Source organism: Castor canadensis, chromosome X, assembly GCF_047511655.1.
Source record: "Castor canadensis chromosome X, mCasCan1.hap1v2, whole genome shotgun sequence".
Classification (NCBI taxonomy): domain Eukaryota; kingdom Metazoa; phylum Chordata; class Mammalia; order Rodentia; family Castoridae; genus Castor; species Castor canadensis.
Window position 1 is genome coordinate 67888200 of NC_133405.1, and position 24650 is coordinate 67912849.

A 24650-nucleotide genomic window follows, 5' to 3' on the forward strand; every position below is an offset into this window, starting at 1 on the left:
AAAGACCTTAAAGATCTTCTAATCTACACTTTTCCACACCAATATTATATATCTCACATGTGGAAACTAAAGCTCACAGAGATGGCATGTGTTGTCCAATATCATACATATTCTCGTGTAACTAGGAGTAAAACCAAGAACTCCTGACTTGAAGTTCAGAAATGTTTCTACTATACCTTGATAGCCATATCACCCTATTCCTGCCTTAAATTGTTATCATGAATGTGGGGCTGTGACAGAGGGCATAAGAACAAAAACTGTCACTATTCATTGAATGTAATTATTTCCACATGAGGGATTTAGTAACTTGTATACATATGAGTGTGATACTGAAAAATTAAGATAGAGATTATTGCAAGGGAGTTTTGGATCTTTATTCCTGAAGTTCCCTTAAAATTAAGATACCCTCAGGCTGGCGGAGTGGCTCAAGTGGTAAGAGTGCCTGCCTAGCAAGTGTAAAGTCCTGAGTTTAAAGCCTAGGGCCATGAAAAGCAAAACAAAACTAAGATATCCTCTTCATTCATTTACAGATACTTTTTTTTTTATCACTTATAATGGAACAAGCAATGGCTATTTGCAGGATGACTTGCTGCAGTTTACTCTAGAATTAGATGTTACTGAAAGTACCTTCTATCATCAAGATATTGTTCATTTTGGACATTCACTCAGATCATCTTACCTAATTCTGTAGTTTTCCAGAAAAAATTGGGGTTTTATATAACAAGTTCTTTGAAATTATATTCAGATATTTTACTTTTTGAAGTTATTCCATTTGTCCTATAGTGTTCCTATGAGGGCTGTATGGGAAAAGCCTCATTTGTAGGGATGATCAGTTTTAAAAATGAGGACTCAAGTAGAGCTAGAAATAAGTAAGTATATTATAATCTGTGGAATTAATGTACCAGCTTTCCAAATATAAGAAGATTAAAGAACTTCTTCATTTGAAGATCAGGCTAGACACTGTTCAAATACATTAACTTCTCCTTTAAATATATAGTATCCCAACATCTGAATAAAATAACCCTGCCTATACTAGTACTAATAAGTGTTTTGATGTGCGAGGTGTGTGTGTGTGTGTGTGTGTGTGTGTGTGCATGTGGCCACCTATTTGAGTTAATGTCTGCAAGTTTATAAAATTTAGTAAACTCTTATCATAAAGGTTACTCCATTTATCTAGTAAGATTTATTACTTTTCATTTGCTGGTGACATTAGATTTGAATTGGTTAGAAGCACACCTACTAGGTGCTACCTGTATGTACAAATTTGTCTTTTCAGAATACTAGTATTAACCCCAGCCTAAACAGACCAAACAATTGTAAACAGTAACCTCAAGCTATGAGTACTTTTATATATTGCTGATAGATGTATAATTGGCAAAGAAATTTGAGAAATCAATTGGGCAGCATCTGTTAAAATGAATAATGCACATAATCTATGTCCTAGAAATCCTACTTCTTTGTGAAATTCTCAAGAATCACTTACATTGCACAAGAATGCTCATTGAATTGTCGTGAAAACCTGGAAACAATTTAAACACTGATCAGTAGAGAAATATACCAATAATCTTTCAAACAAACATCATGACACACTATTAATTAAAAATAATGGATTACGACATATAATAATGAATTTTGATATATATCTACTATGAATTGCACAGATAGTGTTTAGTTTAAGTTGTGAATAATAAAAGTGAGAAACATTGCTATTTATACATGCATATTTATATAAAGATACATTGACAAAAATGATTATTTCTGGGTAAATGACTAGAGTAGAGGAAGAATAATTAAGGGAAGTTCTTTTACTTTATATGTATACATTTTTATATTAAAGAATATATTCACAACCAGATGAGATGCCAAAGCCTATAATCCAAGCTACTTGGAAGGCAGAGACTGGGAGGATTGAGGTTTAAAGCCAGCCCATGCATAGTGTGATCGTGGTCCAAACCAGCCTGGGCGTAAATGTGAGACCATATTCAAAAAATGCCTAAAAAAAAATTCTATATCAAAAAGGTTTGGAGGTGTGGCTCAAGTGAAGGAGTGCTTGCTTACAAGTGAGAGGTGTCAAGTTCAAACCCCAGTACTGCCAGAAACCAAACAAACAAAAAAATAGTTACACTTACATTGTAGCTAGGCTTGTGTATGAGTCTGTCAGTGTTTCTCTTACAAATCTATGATTTTGATTTTAATAGTTCCCTTGTTTTAAAATATTTTCTCTTTGTGGGAAAATGCCCTGAATTCATGTCAATTGATTTTAAATTTTAGTAAGGTATAGGAAGATTAAGTAGTGCTATCAACTGTGCACACCAAGGCTGAGAATATAGCTCAGTGTTAAAGCATGTGCAAGGCCCTGGAATTGATCCTTAACACCACCATAAAAAGAAACAAAGCTCCCTTAAACCAGCTGTTCACACTAATAAAGCAATGCACCTTTTCTGACCTACTCTTTGGAATTAAACTAGAGTCAGCTTGACGTAAGCTAAGGGCAACAGTCCTAGTCAGTTTTCAAAGGTGGTGTCCTATGTCAATTTTGTTAATTTTTATATTTAATGATTTGCTAGATAAAATTGCATTTTATTATTCACAGACATATAATAATATTAGGGTTATGTTAGCAGAGTTCTCAAAGAACTATAAAAATAATATAACCTAACAATATAAAAAGAATGAATTGCTTTGAAAGGGTCTATCATTAGGTTTCTTGCAAAGCTGGCAAAGTAATTCAGTAATGTGCTCTTTAGCAAGATGGACGTCATTTAAGAAAGCCCTATTAATGCTTTTATTTTTGACTAATAAGATTATTATAAAAATAATACTTTGGGAATGTAAGACTTTTAAAGGACATTGCTCAGTAACAATTTCTGATCCTTTTGTTTCTCAACAGGAACTCCATTCCCCAACTCTGAAAATATCTACATGTGCACCAAGCACTCTACATATAACCCAAAATACTGAACAGGTAAAAGAAGTTATGGATTAGATTAGATTTGTTTTTCTTTTTTTTGTGCAACTCTCATTTATATATGTAAGCAATCCTTAGTTCCTCATAAGACTTTATACATTCACAAAATGCCAGAACCCAAAAACAAAAAAGGAGATTCTCAGATACCAGCTCAGTACAGTAAGGAATGTGCAACAAGTGTTATGAACCATAGTTTTCTGTTTCATTCTTTATTCAACCTAACTGCTTTTAATTTGAGTGTAGTGTAACTGTAGCCAAGAATCTCCTAGTGAGTATAGATGTTTTAAGGGCCCTTGATTGGAGCTCAAATAGACTATATAGACATTGGATTGATTAAAGAACTTTGGATTGTGTAAGGAACTGATTTTGTGATTGACTGTAGTTTAACTTTAATTCAGAAAGAACATCTTATAGGGTCAGATCTAGCCCTTCTCAAAAGTGTATGATTTGAAAAACACACAAGGGTCTATATCCCTTACCCTTTATGGCCTAATAATCCCATTTTTAGGATTTTTTTAACCTAGTCATTGTGTATCCAAAAAATACCTAAAATAATAGTTAGATACTATATTAACAAATATGTGTTTAGTTAGTTGCCATATATAAAAAAGTAAATCCTAATAAAACAAGCATAAAACACACAGTTTTTGGTTATGTTGTGCATTGGGGGAGATAAAAGGGTATGAGATTTAGAGAAAAAGAGGGAGAGAAGATGCTATTTCAAGAAAACAGTCCCATCTTGATGAGGTGCCAGAGTGTGAACATGGACAGTGAGAAAACAAATGGACAAAAACTGGTCTCTGAACCTTGACTGCAATAAGGAAAATGTGACATTTTTCAGAATGAATAAGAATATTAGGCTGGGCACAGGTGGCTCTCACCTGTAATCCTAACTACTCAAGAGGCAGAGATCAGGAGGATTTCAGTTTGAAGGCAGCCCAGGCAAATAGTTTGATAGACCTTATCTTGAAAAAGCCCATCACAAAAAAAGGGCCAGCAGAGTGATTCAAGCAGCAAGAGCAACTGCTTAGCAAGTGTGAGACCCTGAGTTCAAAACCCCAGTGATGCCAAAGGAAAATAAAAAAGAATATTATCAAAGAAAAGTTTTCTGACCACTTCTCAATTTGGCCTTTACTAGAGTTGGGTCAAATAAAATCAGGCATTCATTAGGCAAACATTTCTAGAATACCAATTTTTTGCCAGTATTACACAAAAGTAAATTCGACCCAATCACTAGTCTCAAGAAGCTTTTAGATCAGCATTGGTAACCTAGGAGACAAAACCATAGGATGGTGGGATAAAGGGTAAAATTGGCTTGGAAATGGAGCCCTGGAGGACTGTCAGAGTAAAAAAGAATATAAAAATCACTCTTGATTCTATCTCTCATCCAGCGATGCTACTCTATTTTGTTTTCTTCTCTTCACACATAAAGTTATGATCATACCATATATGCAACTTTATATCCTTATTTTCTCACTTAAATATATATTATGACCTTTTTTCCACATAAATTTGTGTTAATCAAAATAGGATTATTTATCTCCTTTCCTCAAGAGAGTGTTCATCTCACTGCATCCTCATAAATTTTATTATTTTTAAAATTTTGTGGTAAATATATGATACATTCTTTTGTTACCTAATTCCCAGTTTGAACAATAGATGCTGTTTATTAACCGTTTGACTTTCTTCTATAAATTGTACATGATATTTGCTCATTTGTGTTAGTTTAAAGATGTTTCCTCATTGATTTGTACAATTCACTTTATATCGATATTGATTCTTCCATCAAAAGTTTACAAAGGACCTTGTCTAGTGGTTTCTCTCCCTTTTAATGTTATTTATGGCCCACCCTTTCCAACACACTGAAAGTTTAATTTTTAAATACACACATACATACTTTCTTTATATCTTATTTCATTTTTAAAATATAGGATGATACTGAGCACCAGTGGCTCACACTTGTATTTCTAGCTACTCAGGAGGCAGAGATCAGGAGGATTGCAGTTTGAAGCCAATCCAGGCAAGTAGTTTGTAAGATCCTGTCTCAATGATACACAACACAAAACAGGGCTGACAGAGTAAGTCAGGAGGTAGAGTGCCTGCCTAAGAAGCATGAGGCCCTGAGTTCAAACTCCAGTACTGCCAAAAAAATGTAGGATGATTTAATTAATAAACATTAAGCTATATTTTCCTCTAATCATGTGGAGAAGCTTGCAATGAAGCAAATATTGTGAAATTCTAATCAAACAATAGTTTAGAAAGCATGATAAAGTGCTTGGCAGCTACTGCTGGTGCTGCTGGGGATGCTGTTGCTTATGCTGCATATCCCAGTTCTGCAGGATTTGGACCCAAGGAGGCCACTGACAAAGCCAGCTCGTTCCAGTTGCAGAACAAACTCACCTGGAAAGTGACTCTGTATCAGAAACCAGTTCTAAAGAAGCTCTAGGGAAACATCCAGACCACCAGCTGCACATCAACTCTTCCCAAAGCAGAGAATCCCACCAGATGCTAAGCACCCTTCATTGAAATGAAATGGCCTAGTTTCTGTCTCCTTCATCTATCAAACTTTCCAGATATTTCAAAAGCTACTATCAATAGACAGAATCCATATATCCAGGTCATCATAGAGGTGATCAATTGTCCTGACTCTGAAGTTGATAAAGATGGTCAGTCTCATCTGACTAGAGGGCTTGGTGGCAGAGTTCCTTTTCCTTGATAAAGGCAAACAGCTCTCTGAGGTATGATAGTACCAGCCTCAGGCCAGAATACGATTCCACAGATGGTGAGGGTGACTGGAGTCACTGATCTGTCTTCAATGTCATATGGCAGAATGGCAACCACAAATGGGCTGGGTCTGGTGTCAATACATACATTGCAACAGAATCTGTGACCATCCAAACTGTCTAGAAATTGAAGACACTTTAAGACAACCACCACTTAAGTAATTCTGCTTATGGGAAGCAAAGATTTTCTGCAAGGGCAACTAGAACAGGTATAATGAGGCCAGGACTCCCAGGAAAGAAGAGAAATGCACAAAGAGCCCTTTGGATGACGACTACATCAAATAGTTCCAAGATGCCAAGGAGTATTAGAGACTGGGATGAAGTAGAAAGATATACCACCTCTGATTTTGGGACACAAATGTGTGGCACTGATCATTAGACTGGCTCCAGTTCATTTTGTTCACATACGTGCATGTTTGTATATACTACATCAGTACTTTTTTGTGAGTAAAGCAGGAGAGTTTATTGAGATAGAAAAGATTAGAGCCCCCAGAGTCGTGTCAAGGGAGTCCCAAGATCAGGTCCCCCAACTACATCAATACTTTTTAATAAAATACTCTAGGGGACTGCACCAGGCTCAAGTAACTGCCATGTGATGCCACCCTTGCAAGTACAAAGCAGAAAAGGCTCCTTGGAAGTCTTCCTAGGGGTCATCTGGGCAGGGTGATGGGGACAACAAAAAATTCAGAAGAGGACCCTGGAAGGCATAGTGAATGTGATTCAGTATACGTTGGATTCAGGAGAAGGGAAGAAAGAGTGAAACTGAAGTTGTAAATATTATTAACAATTTTATAGGGAATTTATTTAAAACTAAACCAATTTCTTTGGAGAATTATTGTGAAACTGTAATCACTTCTAAATGTTCAGAAAAATAGGAGCTTAGGAAAGTGGAAGAGAGAGGGAATATTGCAGATTTTAAGGAAATCACCTTAAAAATAAATAAGCCAGAGGAAATTGTCAAATCAAGAAAATGCCCACCTTACACCAAATGTTATTTAGTCATAAGGCACCTTGCTGGAGTCTCAGATTACAAAATTGTCTTGATTCAGACTGGGTATGGGGCAGCAAGATAGAATTTTTCGGGGCAAATTTGAGGCCTGGTTTTAAATGAGCATTAAAATAAAACACAAATATTAGCATATGATTCTACTAAATCAGAAATTCTATTTTCTTCTCATATCTTAGCAGATATAGAAGAATGAAGGAAGTTCAGACATAAAAACAAGGAGTAGCACTTTTTCATAAAGAAAAAAAGCAAAGTAAATGGGAAAATAATATAGACTTCATTTCATCTGTTGTATTTTAATATTATTTTAACAATTTCTTCTCAGCCAATGTATTTCCAGTAAATAAATATAAAAAGGAGGAAGAGCTGAAGTCTAAGGAATCCAAATTATTTTATACTTTAAGAAAGAATAAAACTATATTATTTTTATAAAATATTTACTAAGATATGAGCTGTGCATCAAGCAATTGTAAAATGACCTGGTTCTAGGATAGAACTTAAGGAAAAATAAATGGTTCTTATTCAATATTTTACTGGTCCAGCTCCAGGAAAAGAGAATATATAATAAAATCATAATATAATGTGAGAAAAGAAAGTATGGTAAAATACCATGAAATTAGTATAATATAATCACCTGTGCTGAGCACACAGCACATTTTTCATAAATATTTCCAAGACTGAAGTTAACTAAAAAATCAATCCATATATCATCCTTCATGCAAATGATTCTAAAACCTACTATGAAAATTATTACTCTATTATTATTAATGTTTCCAAGTTTATAATTTGAATATATAACTAATTATATACATTTTTTATCTTTTCTTCATAGGAAATTCACTCTCCAACAGTAAAAGTCACTACATATCCACAGACCACTATTAGAAGATATATAGTAAAAAATCCCGAACAGGTAAGATCTCATACAATGTCCTTTCACACCATATATTTCCTCAGAAGCTGATAGCTTAAACTAGAAGGGTGAGTCAGTTACCAGATCTTAAAATCAGATTGTTGGACTTCCTTCCAGTTATAAAGAGAATTTCTAATTATTATTATAAAAATGCCATTTTTAACTTCAGACAACCATGCACCTATACATTCGGATTCAGACATGCAATAGTTTCAAGCAGCTTAGAGATTCTTGGGTTGTAAAAGCTTTTTATTTTAGTAGCTCCACCCTTGCACAACAAAGAATTTTCATGCACTTTGAACCAAAGAGAAAAGGGACAAAGTTCTTTCACAGCCTTCTCATAAAAACTCTATCAACGGTTACATCAAGAGTTGTAGGTTTTTAGCCTATTTAGATTTGCCTTTGAGATATGGGCTAGGAAGAAGAAAATTAAAAGTCAAAAGTTCACAACTAGTCATGATTTTGTTGTCTATAATGAGTGAACTTATTTGCCTAGAAATAAACTGTTTAGAAAATTACACTAAATCTTATATTTCTTACATAACTTTATTTTCTACAAAATGTAGAACATTAAGCTTAGTCTCATTTTGAGGAGAAAATTAGAAAACTGTTTTCCATAGTAATGAGTGTGTATATACATTCACACATACATATATATACACACAAAACTTTAGTTGCAATAAGAAATTCTATAAGGCTGTAGGGACATCAGTTTTATAATATGAAATAGTGTGATCTAAAATAAGGACCCAGCATTCTTGGTCTTCCTCTTTATTTTATTTCTCCACTATTACAGAAAGTAATCCTGCCCTATCCTATAAGATAAAATAAATTGTTCACTTCATCTGTGGAAAATATAAAGAGTTAATTTAGGGTACCATGCTTGCTACTAATCTAGATGTATGGGATGGTACACTGGTTTTCTACTAGTATTTATTCCCCCTAATTTATATATTTGTTTATTTTAAATCTCATGTCTCCTTAGCTAAGGAAGCTACTAATTATGCATGTGTGTCTGTGTGAACCTCTGTGCAGGATCTGAGCAGGGGGATAATTGCTTTGGACATTTGTTTGAGTTTTCATACATTCGTGTAAACATTGAAAGAGGATGTGATTATAGCTAAAGCAGTTGCCTGCTTTAGCAGATTCTGCTTATGCAGAATCAAATATTTAAGCAACAAATCAAGGAGGGTGGGGGAAAGATGAGGAAATCCTGGGAAAGGAGAGTCTCCTCTCCTCTCTTCTCTCCTCCTCTCCTCTCCTTTCTCTTTCAGCTTTTATTAAAGAAGGATATCTCTGTTGTTTAGGCTGGTCTTGAACTCCTGGGTTCAAATGATCCTCCTGGTTCAGCCCTTGTAGTAGCTAAGACTATAGACGTAAGCCACCATGCCAAGCTAGAATATATCATTTTCTCATTTGACCATCTCTTTACACTTTCTTCATCTTTAGCCTCCTCTTTCTTATTCTTTCTTTCATACATAAATTGGGAGGTATGTATATGTGAATGCCTGATCCCCTGGTATTTCTGACTTTCAATGACTTTTTTTCATAATGTAAAAGTTGTTTTTCTTGCCTAGCATATATTCAGAAACTTTAAATATCAAATCATTTGGATTCCAATTCACTTTGCCAGCACTTCCTATGTGACTTAGGATAAATCCATATTCTTTAATTAATAGGGAACAAGAAAAACTAATATTTTTTGCCTATGTAGTCCATGCTAGACAATTTACATATTGTATTCCATTTAATCCTAAAAAGGCAAGAGATTGAAATACAGAGACATCCAGTTATTTATTCAGTGAATAATTATGAACTGCTTACTATGTGCCAGAAATTGCTGTAAGAACTGAGAATAAAGCAGTGAATAAAATTAAGGTCCCAACCTTCTTGTAACTTAAGTTCTTAACTAGTGCAAAAATACTCAGTTATGACTTGACAAAGTTGGAAGTAATACTGAAAAATGCAGATCTGGGAGAAAAAATTAGCAAATTAAGGACAATTGAAAAAGGAAATAAAAGAGAAATACAAAAGGACAATTGTTGATGGAGGTGAATTAGTCACCACATACCTACCATGTGCTTACAAAGGCAGACAAATTGGAAGTAAGTATAAAAGTACAGAGCATTATAATAAACACTGGGCTTGCCTCTGTAAGAGACTCATTGTTATAGGCTTTGTTTAACTACAAAAAATTTTCAGGCATACCCAGCAGAGGATTGAATAAAAATAGTCATTTTAAAGTTTTTTTTTTACTTTATTGAGGAAAATAACAAGTCCATGCTTTGTAAACAAAAATAATCTATCTGGTGGTTCACAACAGCTTGAAAATCCTGTCTAGATATATTCACCATTTTATTTCTAAATATATTCCTTTTTTGTTTGCTCTTTTAAATCCCCCCATGAGAAGACTCCAGTTTAATTACAATATTTATAATAAGCTGGGCCTCCTAAGTGGCAAATTTATCCTCTTTACCTCCAAAATTGTCTAATCTTTATTTCTCCTCCTTGTAATTAAACTGATTTTAACCCACTTCTCTCATGATTTCCTTCTATTTCTGTTCAATCATTTTACTTTTGGTTGTTCTTGATTTTCCTTATTCTCCATTCATCATCATTTGAGTCAAAGGATTTATGTATTCTGGTTTATTACTTAATCAAAAAATGAAAAAAATATTTTGCTCCATTGGTGGATAGAATGAAATTGATATTTATCAGCTTCATTAATTTTCCTGTTGTGAGGTTCCTACTATGGGAAGACCCCATAGAGCCTTTAAGTAGAAACAAGAAAATAACACAGGTTTCCCAAACCAAAGGAAATACGACATATCCACCAATAGTTACATAAAATATATGGTGGGATGAATGTCAGGTACCATAAGAAAAATACAGATAAAATCTTACTGGGGTTCAATTATTGAAGATGATACATTTTTAGCAATGGGGGGACAGGTTCAGGGAAGGACTTATTATGACTTTTAAGTATTGATATGATTCAACATTGTTTTTAGCATCCTTTTACTACTAAAGCAACTAACATTGAAATAAGGTGTGACGTGCTCAAGTCTTCTTAAATTCTTGTCCCTTTTCTAACGGTTATTCTGAGGATAGCTTTAACAAGACTTGCAGACTTATTGGATATGGAGATTGAAAGAAGAGTCAAATATAACCATAAGATTTCAACAAGACACTGGGAATATGGTGGCTCAACTAAAAGATTTAGAAGAGATGGGGAGGAGAAGCTAGGTTAGGAAGCTAGTTTAGTTGTGAGATGTTTGAACCAGTGGCATCTGAGATGCACATAGGAGAAGTTAACAGGCAGTTAAAATTACTAAGAAAGGTCACATCTGAGATAGAGATAAAGGTGTTAGTCCTCTTAAAGTTATCATCAATCGTATGGGAATAAATGTAATCACTGGAAGGTAATGGAGAGAATTTTGAGAAATGTCTACTTTAAGGGAACTGATAGAAGGACCATGTTCATAGGAAGTGATATTGTCAGACAAGGATGTAAACACAGTGTAACTGAAACACACAGACAAAGAGTCCAGGGAGAATGAGATTTGAGAATGGGGTTGACAATTAAGAAAATGATATATAATATAATGTAATGTAATAAATATATATAATGTTTTTAGAGAGAACAGTTTCAGTGCACTTGTGGAGGTAAAATCCAGATGCAGGAAGTTAATGGGCGAGTGTATCAAGAGGAAGTGGAGGAAATGATGGAGGATTGCTCTGCTAAAAAGGATATTGGTCAAAGGAAGGAGAGATGTGATGGTAGCTAAAGGAGAGAACAGAATTTTGGAGATCTTGGGAGAATTTAGATAGAAGGAAAGAACCAGCAATAAGGAAGGCCAAAGATGAAGCAGAAAAGGGAGCCAAATGAGATAAAAGTCTGGAAGAAACAGAAGGGATAGAATTCCATGCACATAAAGAAAAGTGACTTCTGGACAGCAAGAAGAGTATGTCTTTTTCCTTAATAGCATGAAGAAACTGAAGAGAGATTTTTGAATTATGGAGGAACATGGAGAGATTACATTGGATACATTATCTTGGATTTTTTCCATAAGTAAAAGGAGAGTGAGGGAGCATGAGTACAGGAGGCTTGGGGAAATAAAAAGATTTGTAGCCATAGTTATAGAGAATTTGATGAATATAAAGATGATCACAAAGGTTGGAGGGCATACTTGAAGTAAGATAACTTGAAATGAGCATTTTTCCTTATTTTAAAATTTTCTTCAGCACACTTTGTGGCCTGGGAATAGTAAAGTAGTTGTTGAGGATTATATACTTGGTTACATGTGAGGACTACTGCCAAAGATTCTGAAAGTAACAATTAAAATGATATGATCAGCCATTTTGAAAATACCCGTTAAATTTAAGGGTGGATCTGGCACAAAACCAAATGCACAGATTGAACAATAGAAGTTGCCGAAACAGTAAAACTGCCTAGCTGCTCTTTTATTGGGAAATCTAAAACTTTTGATTGAAGTTATTTGGCTGATTTTTTGCTAGAATGATTTATTCATATTAATACTTGGGTTTGCCTTCTTTTAGATTCAGGAGATCTAAATTTGGAGGGTTTTTAAAATTAAAACACTTCAGATAATAAGCACAACATATATTCTGAGGAGAATCAACAATGTTAATGTTTAAAGCATCTTTATTCTATTAAAGTAGTAATAATTGTTCATGATTTGTAATTAACTTTATTTCATAAAGAAGGAATTTTCATTTTTATAAAATTTGTTTTTCTATCTCTTAAAAGAAACTTATATCCTTAAGATAAATGTTTATATCATTCCTTCTCACTAAATTATCTGCTTATTTGCAATGGGGCATTCAATGTCAATAAAGTCCTTGCCCTCATTAAGCCTATTTACATACATTTTTAACTTAGAACCATCATAACATTCTCAAAAGTTGTTTTAAATGCAATGTAGATTTAAAATATTATGATGCTATATTATTAAATATTATTATATAATTTATACATTAAGATTAATGGTACCCTAAATACATTATTTTACTTGATACACCATACACTGCATTACTATCCCTATGATAAGCAAACTGAACTTCTGAGAAGGTTAGTGACTTACCTAAGTTTCCATAGTGTATGGATGAGGGAGGAAGAACTTTTCAGTTCACTTTTATGACCCCATAACTTTTTTCCCATTAGAACTGTTCCCGCTGATTTTAACAGTCAAACTAAGCAGATTAATAGTAGCCAAAACCCAATCTATTTCATGGTTCTTACCTGTTGACCTCTCTGAAGCATTTATACATTTGACTTCTCACTGTTTCCTGAAATTTTCCCTTCTTTATTTCTATGATATTTTTTCTTTTTTGATTCTCAGTATCTGAAGTATACTTCAGTATACAAGGTATACTTTGGCAGTTCTTTTCAAAAGTGTAATATATGTTAAAAGAATTACTATATGTTATGAGAAATAAACAACAATCAGATTTAGATTTATATAGGAGTACGTACAACTAGTATGTCAGTGGTTTTTAAAAAATTTTTTATTCATATATTCAAATATGCATACATTGTTTGGGCCATTTCTACCCCCTGTCTCCTGCATCCCCTCAATTCCAGGCAGAACCTGTTCTGCTCTTATCTCTAACTTTGTTGAAGAGAAGACATAAGCAATAATAAGAAAGACAAAGCGTGTTTGCTAGTTGAGATAAGGATAGCTATACGGAGAGATTCCTAGCATTGCTTCCATGTCCAAATGTGTTACATCCCAAGTTGATTCATCTCAAACTGACCTTTTCACTAGTTCCTGATCCCCTTCCCATATTGACCTTTGTCACTTTAAGGTTTCTGTATTAGCTCCTCTGCAGTGGGGACATTAAACACTTTCAAGTTTTGGGTTTCCTACTTATCCCCATACCTCCTGTATGTGCTCTCCCCTTAGCATGTGACCCAAGTCCAACCACATTACTGCCTTTGCTCTAGATCTAAAGTCCTCATGTGAGGGAAACATACGATTTTTGGTCTTCTGAGCCTGGCTAACCTTGCTCAGAATGATGTTCTCCAGTTCCATCCATTTATTTGAGAACAATAAATATTCACTCTTCTTGGCTGAGTAAAATTCCGTTGTCCATAAGTACCACATTTTCTTAATCCATTGGTCAGTAGTGGGGCATCTGGGCTGTTTCCATAACTTGGCTATTATGAATAGAGCTGCAACAAACATGGGTGTGTAGGTGCCTCTGGAGAAACTTGTGTTGCATTCTTTTGGGTATATTCCCAGGAGTGGGATTGCTGGATCAAATGGCAGATCTATGTTTAGATTTTTAAGAAGCCTCCAAATTGTTTTCCAGAGTGGTTACACCAGCTTGCATTCCCACCAGCAGTGTACAAGGGTTACTTTTCCCTGACATCCTTGCCAACACCTGTTGTTGGTGGTGTTTTTATGATGGCTATTCTAACAGGAGTGAGGTGGAATCTTAGTGTGGTTTTGATTTGCATTTCCTTTATTTCCTTTATGGCTAGAGATGGTGAGGATTTTTTCATGTGCTTTTTTGCCATTTGAATTTCTTCTTTTGAGAAAGTTCTGTTTAGTTCAGTTGCCCATTTCTTATTGGTTCATTGATTTTGGGAGAGTTTAGTTTTTTCAATTCTTTGTATATTCTGGTTATCAGACCTTTGTGTGATGTATAGCTGGCAAATATTTTCTCCCACTCTGTGGGTGGTCTCTTCAGTTTAGAGACCATTTCTTTTCTTGTGCAGAAGCTTTTTAATTTTATGAAGTCCCATTTGTCCATCATTTCTCTTAGTTGCTGAGCTGCTGGAGTTCTATTGAGAAGTCCTTGCCTATACCTATTACTTCCAGACTATTCCCTGCTCTTTCCAGTACTAACTTCAGTTTTGAGTCTGATATTAAGGTCCTTGATCCATTTTGAGTTGATGCTAGTACAGGGTGATAAATATAGATCTAGTTTCAATTTTTCTACAAATGGATAACCACTTTTCCCAGCAACATTTGTTGAAGAGGCTGTCATTTCTCCATCGAAAGTTTTTGGTGCCTTTGTCAAAAATAAGGTGGGCGTAGCTGTGAGGATTCATATCTGGGTCCTCTACTCTGTTCCACTGGTCTTCATGTCTGTTTTTGTGCCAGTACCATGCTGTTTTTATTGCTATTGCTTTGTAATATAGTTTGAAGTCGGGTATTGTGATACCTCCAGCATTGCTCTTTTTGCTGAGTATTGCCTTGGCTATTCACAGTCAAGTGGTTTTTGTCTTTGCTTCTATTAATATGCTGTATTACATTTATAGATTTGCATATGTTGAACCACCCCTGCATCCCTGGGATGAAGCCGAGTTGGTCATGGGGAATGACCTTTTTGATGTGTTGTTGGATTCGATTTGCCATTATTTTATTGAGGATTTTTCATTGATGTTCATTAAGGAGATTGGCCTATTGTTCTCTTTTTTGGAGGTGTCTTTGTCTAGTTTTGGAATGAGTGTAATACTGGCTTCATAAAATGAGTTAGGCAGTGTTCCTTCTCTTTCTATTTCATGGAACAGTTTATGAAGAGTTGGTATTAGTATTAGTTCTTTAAACGTCTGATAGAATTCAGCAAAGAATCCATCAGGTCCTGGGCTTTTCTTTTTTGGGAATGTTCCGTCTTCGACTATTAGGATAACACCCGACCTGGTCTTCTAACTCATATTCCGTCTTTAATTAATCTTCCTGAAGTACACATCCACTCACATACCCTTTTTAAAGCCCTTAAACACTTCTCTCTCCATAAATATGTTCCCTACATATAACCTACACTTTTCTAAACTTGGTCACTTAAGCATATAGTTTTTGGCAGTACTGGGGTTCAAACTCATATCCTTGAGTTTGCTAGGCAGGTGCTCTACCACTTGAACCACCCCTCCAACCATTGTTTGCTTTACTTATTTTTCAAATATAGTCTTGCGTTTTTTCCCAGGATGGCCTGGACCATAATCCTCCTATTTATACTTCCTAAGAAGCTGGGATGACAGGTGCACACCACTATGCCCAACATATTGGTAGACTTTGAGTCTCATTAACTTTTAGCCTAGGCTGGCCTGGAGCCCTGGTCCTCTCAATGTCCATTTCTTGAGTTACAGAGATTATAGGTGTGAGCCATGATTTATTTTTTGGTTGTACTGGGGTTTGAACTCCAGGCCTCATGATTGCTAGGGCAAATCCCTTACCAACTGAGTAATACTGCCAGCTTTATTTATTTATTTATTTAGTTATTTTCCAGATAGGATCATGCATTTTTACCCAGGGCTGGCTTATACCTCCCATGCAGGTTGTATTACAAGTGCTGACCATCATGTGTAACTTATTCTTTGAGACATTGTCTCACTATCTTTTTGTCCAGGCTGACTTAGATCTTCTTATCTGCCTCCTAAGAAGCTAGGATTTTATGCATGAGACACCATGCCTGGGCTTTATTTTTTTGTATCTTTCATTTGGAATACCATTTTTTCCATAACCTTATATTCACCTTAACTTTCTTTCAAATATTATCTGATCCAAGCACTACTAGATAGAACTTAGGCTTTCCTACTCTAAATGTCATCTTATAAATCCTTTCTCTATATTATTTTTATTAGCATTTGTCACTTTCTACCTTTATTATAGGTGTTTGTTTTCATGTATTATGTAGATAAGGGAATGATAACGTTTTCTTATAAAGGAACAGATGATAAAAGTTTTAGGCTTAGCTAAAGACATAGGGCCTCAGATCTTATTTGTTTTTATTTGTAGATCTTTAAAAATCTAAACGACATTCTTAGCTTGAAGACAGTACAAGGAAAGCCATCCTCCATGGTTTGATGAGCCCTTATCAATATTAAATGCTCCTGATAATAAGTCTGATTCATGTTCATATGCCTCATAGCATTTAGAAAAGTTCATTGTATATACTAAGCACTTAAACATGTTACATCATTATACATAACTACCAAAAAAGTCTCTTTAAAAAAATAGCTTATAGAGGAATCTTTCTAAATGTAATCCATATTTAGATTTAATAGTTCATCAACTAGTCACATTTAGTCACTTATGTTATTTGTTTTATCACAGCATCTAAGGGCTATTCATTAGGACTTATAACAAACTTTAGTTGACTACACCCTTTATTCAAACTTGATTACCAGAAGCACATAGCTCTTTATTCAAGAATGTCTTTCCATCTCAACAGTCAGCATTTTAGTTCAGTTGGTCTAAGGATGATTACAATAAAAACAAAAATTTTAGTATATTTTGTTGATATAATAATGTTCCTAAATGCATTAATTGGTCATAGGTTTGGCCATCTCCACTTCCATATTATTCTCCCATATTAAAAAATAAATAAATGTAATTTTTGTTCTGTGACAAATCACAAAACTACCCCAGATCTCACTACCTAATAAAGACTCAAATGAAGACAAAAAGAAGGGAAAAGAATGTAATGCACATTACATTTACTTTAGAATCTTGATCTGATTCTTATTAGTCACTCTCTGGTTTCTTTCAGATCTTGGACATGTCACCAGCCTAAATACTTGGTTAATCCTATAGCAATTTAGTTAATTATATGGAGATATAGTGGTTCTTAAAGCTTCTACTCTGTTCTCAGTATTCAAAACATGTGTTGTACTGAGATTCTTAGCCTTGATTATGATCACAAGTAAGAACTGTATCCTTCAAGGGCATTAAAGAAAAAATCTTTATTATAATTTTACCTATTTTATGGCTTAGTAGTGCTGAATTATACTTCCTTTGTATTTCTATGATAATACTTTTGTATAGAAAGAAACCTGGCAGTAGACCCAATTTAAATGTTGACCTCATGATTGTTTACCTCAGAGGAAACTCATTATATTTTTTCTGAAGAACAGAAAATATTACCCTTTCTATACCTTTCTACTTGCTTTCAATCTCCTCAAAAGACCCAGTGAAAAGTAGTAGGAGAAATTCAAACTGTTTTCTTTGTTAAAATAGGCTACCTTTATTACTATTTCTTCATATCTGTCAGAAACCTTGTATTATCATTCCACCTTCTTCCTATAATCTGCTGTTTCTTCAAAACCCATAACAGACTGTGTATCTCCTTAAGATAAGGTTCCTCTGAAAAGCTACCTTTCAAAGCAAAATATATTCTTAACTGCCTTTTTAGGAACCACTCTCTCCGTTCCTAAGAGGAGGCCATTTCTTCCCAGGAAACAATGTTATTTATGAAAAAACAATAAGAAAAGTGGAGAAACTGAATACAGATCAGGTAAGTAATGTTTAGTTTAAAACTTGTTTTATAGGTGTAAAATTTTGAATTACGAATATTTTAACAGAGCCAAAATGATATTCAATAGTCACATATCAGACAAGACGACTGTGAGTTATAATAATATGTAACTGTGTCTACAGCTTTTCATATCATTCTTAATACTTTCATATTCATTTTTTCATGTGAAGCATTATTGTCTCCATTTTTATGAAAAGGAGAACTGAAGTCAATAATGGAAAGTCACATAGAAGTTTAATAGTAGAATCTGAACTTAATGTACATACCTGAATGCCTTGTATGCTTTCTTTTAAACTGTTTTCACAAAAGTAATAATTTAAGGGGCTATAATTATGTCTTAATTCATTTTTATGTAAGATGAATTTTAAATAAGCAATATGCATAAACAGATAGGAAAAATGTTATACCATGAAAGATAACAGAATCTAAAGTTTGAAGTCACATTAAAAAATTCTGTTAAGCTTAATTGAGAGACCAAGCATACAGTATAAAAACTGCAGCAAGGCCATGTAATTCAATGACATCTAGAGCACCAGGTCGATTATGTACTTGTTACTGTAACCCCAAGAGGTTTTACATTGCTCTTTTCCATGGATACAAACATGTCTACCTAGTTAAAGCCTGGGATTATCTCTTAGACATTATTGATCTACAGCAATGAATCAGTTTCTTACAGCTGTTGTGACAAAATACCATTTCTTTTTGCGTTGCTGAGATTGAACACTTGCATATGCAAGCAAGCACTTTACCATTGAGATACATCCCCAACCCTAAACTGGGTGTTTTAAAACAGAAATGTATTGTCTCACAGTTCTGGAAGTCACAAATCTGAAATTGCTGTGCAAGCAAGGCAATGGTCTCTCTGAAGACCCCAGGGAAGGAACCCTTCTATACTTGTCTCCTAACTTCTGGTAGCCTCAAACATTCCTTGGTTTGCAGATACCCCACTACAATCCTCTGCTTCACATGACATCCTTCATATACATATCATATTGACTTCCCTCTGTGCATGTTTCTCCATCTAAATTTTCCATTTTTAATAAGGGAATCAGTCATATTGGATTAGGGTTCATCCTAATGATCTCAATTAAAATAATTACATCTCTAAAGATTCTATTTCCAAATAAGGACACATTCTAAATTACTGGGGTTTACAACTTTAACATACCTTTGAGAAGGTAACTTTTCAATCCATAATAAACATTAAATAATATCAAATCATTTTAATTAACAAAATCATTTTTGCATAGACAAGTGAAGTAGACTGAAATTTACTAGATTTTGCTTGCTAAACTTCTTGGCATGTGAACACATTTTATTTTTATAAGCACTTATTGGTGTTTGTTACCACATTTGTAGAAACTAACATACTATTACTTATTTGATGCTCAGTAGAAATGAAATTGACTAAACTCTTGGAATCACAAATACCAAAATCTAAGATTTTGTTTTGCTTAAAAAAACTGAATATATTCTGAAGGTTTTGGTAGGGTATGTATTGAACACATACCTTGCAGAAGAACAGAATATTTCTGGACATTATGATACCAAGTAGAAAAGTTTCACAAAATATCTCTGTTCTTCCAAAGGAAGTTTTACTAGACATACCAAATTATAACATTTATCCAACTTAGCTACCAAACAATAAGTTTCACACATTTTAAATAGTAAGGAATTTTGAGGTGTATCACCTGACGCCACTTTCAGATTCTTATTTTGAACAGAATAGACAACTCTGATAGCACATGGTCTCTAAAATAAAAGATTGACTATCCTGTACATTATATATCACCTCTGAAGCTGCAACAACTAAAAAAATGGTTTGTGTAAAAGAGTGCTGCTTTCTGTTAACTTCAATATTTACTTGATTATGCTCACTTTTTCTTATTTTATGACTTAAATGATTTTGGAGGCTTAGACCTGCCTTGAAAACTGCCCAAAGTAAATGGAACCAACCAGATGAAACAAATAATAACTCCTTTGTTTTAGTTAGGTTTCCTAAGTGATGGACAATACACTAGGACAAGTTGGATAAAACCAGAGTCTGGATTAAACTACTTACTGTCACTTGTGACAAAATCATATAGCACTAGCACTTAGGAGGTTGGACCTGTTCAAGTAAAAAGAGGCCTTTGTAGTGGAAGGGTGATAAGGATATGTTGCTGGTTGCAACATAATTATGTGTTTCATATAATTTGTATTCTGTGTAATTATATTTTCTCCATCAAAGAGGAACAATCCATGAGAAATCAGCACTGTTTAATATTTTACCTTGAATGTTCAGCTTATTATATGCTTCAAATATATGATTAACATGAATAATTTTCTTTAGGAACACTTTGGTAGTCAGGTATAAAAATTTAAAAAATGGGTCTGGGTGTGTAGTTCCGTGGTAAAACACTTACCTAGCATGTGTGAAGTTTTGGAATTCATCCCAAGCCCCACAAAAAATTGAGAACCTCTAATATTTCAGTGATCCTAATGTGTAGTTCAGAGACTAGCTCAGGAAAACTGTAAGTCATCCTAAATGATGAGATATCAGTGTTCTACTCAAGAGTCAACTGAAAAGTCAAATGTGGTGGTGCATGCCTACAATCCCAGCTACTCAGGAGGTATACACAGATAGACTGAGGTTCGAGCCCAGCCTAGGCAGAAGTTAGTGAGACCCTATCTCAAAAACAAGCCAAGCTAGGAGCTGGTGACTCACATCTATAATCCTAGCTAATTAGAAGGCTGAGATTAGGCTCCAATTGTGGCTTCAAATCAGCCCAGACAAAGAATTCTTGAGACCTCATCTCAACAAAAAAAAAAGCTGTGTGTAGTAGCATGAATCTGTCATCCCAGTGATGGCCAGAAACTTAAAGTAGGAGGATTTTCCAGGCTGCCCTGGGCAAAAAGTGAGATACTATCTCCAAAATAACCAGGGCACCAAGGGCTGGAGGTGTATTGAAGCAGTAGAATACCTACCTTGCAAACAGAACCCTGAATTCAAACCCCAGTATGGAAAAAACAAAACAAAACAGAGCTAGGGGTGTAGCTCACGTGGTAGAGCACTAGCCCAGAGTTGAATCCACAGAAGGGAGAGAGAGAGAGAGAGAGAGAGAGAGAGAGAGAGAGAGAGAGAAAGAGAGAGAGAGAGAGAGAACTGTTACATTAAAAAAGGAAAATGATTAAAGAATAGATTTTGTTTTCTTTATTGCTCTTTGTTAATGTGTCTTTAAAAGGTTTTCCAACTTACTTTTTGAGGCACTTGTTTTTCCTCCAGAAGAGATTCTATTTCATTAGTGTTCTGGCTCCTCACTGACAAGAGACTGTCAATGTGATTTTATCCTAAACCACTACAAGGTGGTTTTTGGCAACATAAAAGAACAGATAATGCATTTGCCCTCAAAATTTGTACAAAAGTTAATCAAAGCATGTGGCTAGTTTCCTAAACTGTAAAGATCTTAGTATAAGCATTCTTGTAAAGTGTGTCATTTTTTAAAAGAATCTAGAGAAAGTGATTCCCATAACTGATTGATGACATTTATACATATACCAAGTCAACTTCTATTCATAAAATGTGCTTCTTTATATATATTTTTTCAAAATATTTTGTACACATGAAAAGGTAATTTGAATATATGGTAAGAATTTTCAGAATATAAAATAATATAAAAAAGCAAAAAAGAGTAATAAAAGGTATATGGTAAAAAACCAAGCTTTTTATCTGGAGCTTCTGGCTCCTAGCTACTCTTCCAGAAGTAGTCTCTCTTTGAAGTTATTGGTCTATGCATCTGAAAGAAGTTATGTATATTTGTAAATATATATGTGTACTTTTTTTATTATTTTCCTTTGTTGTTGCACTGGGTGGGGTACATTGTGGCATTTATAAAGGTTCTTACAATGTATTAAATATATCATTTTGTACATTATTTTATAAGTTACACCAGAGAGAGCATACCATATTCAATCTTTTGTACTTTGCTTTTTCATTTAATATGGCTTGAAAATTGTTTCATATAAAGATTTTAAATGTTGAAGTATTTTACTATTTTATACAGGTCAACTTTCCACAGTAAAAGGCAATAGTATATCGAATTTACATTTTCAAAGTTGGCTTTATATTCATGAATGTAGCATTATCACTCAAAATAAGTATTTGTTCTTTGAAAACAGGCTTTTAGATGTAGAATAATGATAACATACAATGTAAATGCAAGTGCACCTGAAATTCTCAAAACTGATGTAACCAGATACATTTTTTAGTTTGTACTATATGCTTGTTAAGATAAAAGTCATAATATATAACATGAAGATAACAAAGATTTAGTTTAAAGACAACAAATTCCAAAATTTTTTGAGGTCAGTATAAATTCACCCTAATACCCTGAAAGAACTCTAAGATAGAAATCATGAATTCCAGTCCCAATTTTACCATTAATCACCTATGTCATTACAAATAAATCTACTTACTTGTCTTTACCTGAAGGTTTTTTTTTACTTTCAAAATTAATGAGATAGATGATTATGAAGTTGGTAATGATAGTAATAAATGTTTATTACTCACCTATGTTGTACTATGTAATGTACAGACATTAGTCCATTTACTCCTCAAAGCCACCCAATGAAACCCACATTCTACATCTAATTGTACAAGTGAGAAAACTGAGACTCATAAAAGATTATTTATATATATATGTAAGAAATATATATATTTCTCAAGGTCACTGAATAAGAGTAAATGGTTGAATTAGTGTTAGAATCCTTGTTTTCTGGCCATGTTTCTGATATTATCTTTTATGTTTTTTCTTCTACATAATAGAAGAACAGGAGGGTGGAACAGGTTCTGCCTGAGGGGGGTTTGCAGTGGTGGGAGGGGGGAGGTGGCAGGGAAAGGAGCAGGAGACTGAATATAGTGCAAATAATGTGTACACATGTGTGTAAATGCAAAAATGATACCTGCTGAAACTGTTCCAGGAATGAGGGGAATAAAGGAGAGTAGTGGAGAGGGTGAATTCAATTATGATATTTTTGATACATTGCAAGAACCTTTGTAAATGCTACAATGTGCACCCACTGAGCACAATAGCAATAAAAATAATAAGAAGAATAATCCACATTTTTCTGGATCAGGAGCATCCATCAGTGGTTTTCAATCTTTTTTTAAAATCTATGCTTAATTTTTATAGGCATAAGAATTTTACCCCCTACTGTAACTCTAATATGCTTCCTGACATTGAAAATCTCTACATTATATTATTTTCTAATTTTATATCCATTTACATCTTTAGTATTACAGTATTACTCTGTAATTATTTATTGAAGTGCCTGTTGAATTATCAAAGAAAGATTAATTAATATTAATATTCATTATAGTTTTAGTGTTAAGTGTAACTGAAATATTAATTTAATCAGGACATGCAATTCCCTGGCTTATCTAGGTAAGAAAATATTTGGATGGTCACAGCTACCCAATCAAATAAAAATAGAATTCCATACATATTTTCCCAATGGGATGGCTTGAAAAATAGTATAGCACTCATTAAAACTATAAATTTTAGCCCTGTGCCAGTGGCTGACACATGTAATCCTAGCTGCTCAGGAGGCAGAGATCAGGAGGATTGGGGTTTGAAGCCAGCCTGGACAAATAGTTCGTGAGGCCCTATCTCGATAAAAAACATCTAAAAAAAAAGGCTGGTGGAGTGGCTCAAGGTATAGGCCCTGAGTTCAAGCTCCAGTACTGCCAAAATAAATAAAAATAAACTACAAATTTTAGGGCTTAAATTATTGTGTGAATGAACACATCTAAGTCTCTAAATGGTTTTAGTATTTTCCTTGGTTAGTAGTTTTTATTCTCAGTTGCTAGTTTTGACATGTGTATGCCTTTTAGGAATTCTATCCTCAGGTTCAATGCCATCATCAAATTCTCCAACAGCCGCAGGTTATCCACTCTCCACACTGTCAACAATCTCATTGTAGTCAACAAATTCAAAGCATCACAGGAAGTGATTTAACTTCTACACACATTGGAAATGAAGTGTGCCATGGTGGAACAAGCCAGATTCATGAGCAGGTAAGATCCATCGGCTGATGAGTTATCAAACTGTATAACATTCTTGAATACTTCTCACACCACTATTCAAGTACTCATATTAAATTTTCATCAAAATATTATATTGTATTTTGTTACAGAATTTTAAAAACAAATTATTCCTATCTCCTCTCAAAAGACAAAACAATTAAGATTCATTAATATATTAAGTCTATGAAGTAATGACTTGATTAGTGAATACTTAATTTCATACTGATCCTCAGTTCTAAAATGAGCCCAATAGTTGTGCAAAATTAAATATTTTCATGTGTTATGCTATTTAAAGAATAATTTGGGAATGATATTATCTAAGGTGATATTAATGGTCACATTTCACAAGCTGGTAATTGCTTCCTGTATGTCTTCTTTGAGAATGTTACACTAAGTCAAATCAGAATATGCTTATATTTTATTGTATGTTACAACAAAATAAAAACTAAAACTTTGTTCCCATGGAGAAATCCCCTGGGATACAATCTTCAGTGACTAATTTATGTTATAAAGACTTGAGAATCTTGTAAACGTTTGCTGTAAAAAAAAGATTTTCTTGTATCTGGTAAAGCTAACAATAATAACTGGAATGGTGGAGAATCAGACACCTTTTGCGTTTTTTTCAGATT

At 34.1% G+C, this 24650-nt stretch overlaps 1 protein-coding gene across 5 annotated transcripts in view; it reads left to right on the forward strand.

Moving 5' to 3' along the window:
- Pof1b (POF1B actin binding protein) overlaps window positions 1-24650 on the forward strand; it is an 80922-nt gene that overhangs the window by 12009 nt on the left and 44263 nt on the right. For 3 of the 5 annotated variants that reach the window (XM_074063332.1, XM_074063333.1, XM_074063331.1), the window contains exons 3-6: window positions 2891-2965; window positions 7590-7670; window positions 17835-17936; window positions 23830-24012. In XM_074063332.1, coding sequence (XP_073919433.1) covers window positions 2891-2965; window positions 7590-7670; window positions 17835-17936; window positions 23830-24012 — 441 coding nt within the window. The remainder of the gene's footprint in view (window positions 1-2890; window positions 2966-7589; window positions 7671-17834; window positions 17937-23829; window positions 24013-24650) is intronic. The other 2 variants (XM_074063334.1, XM_074063335.1) reach the window with 2 other exon arrangements.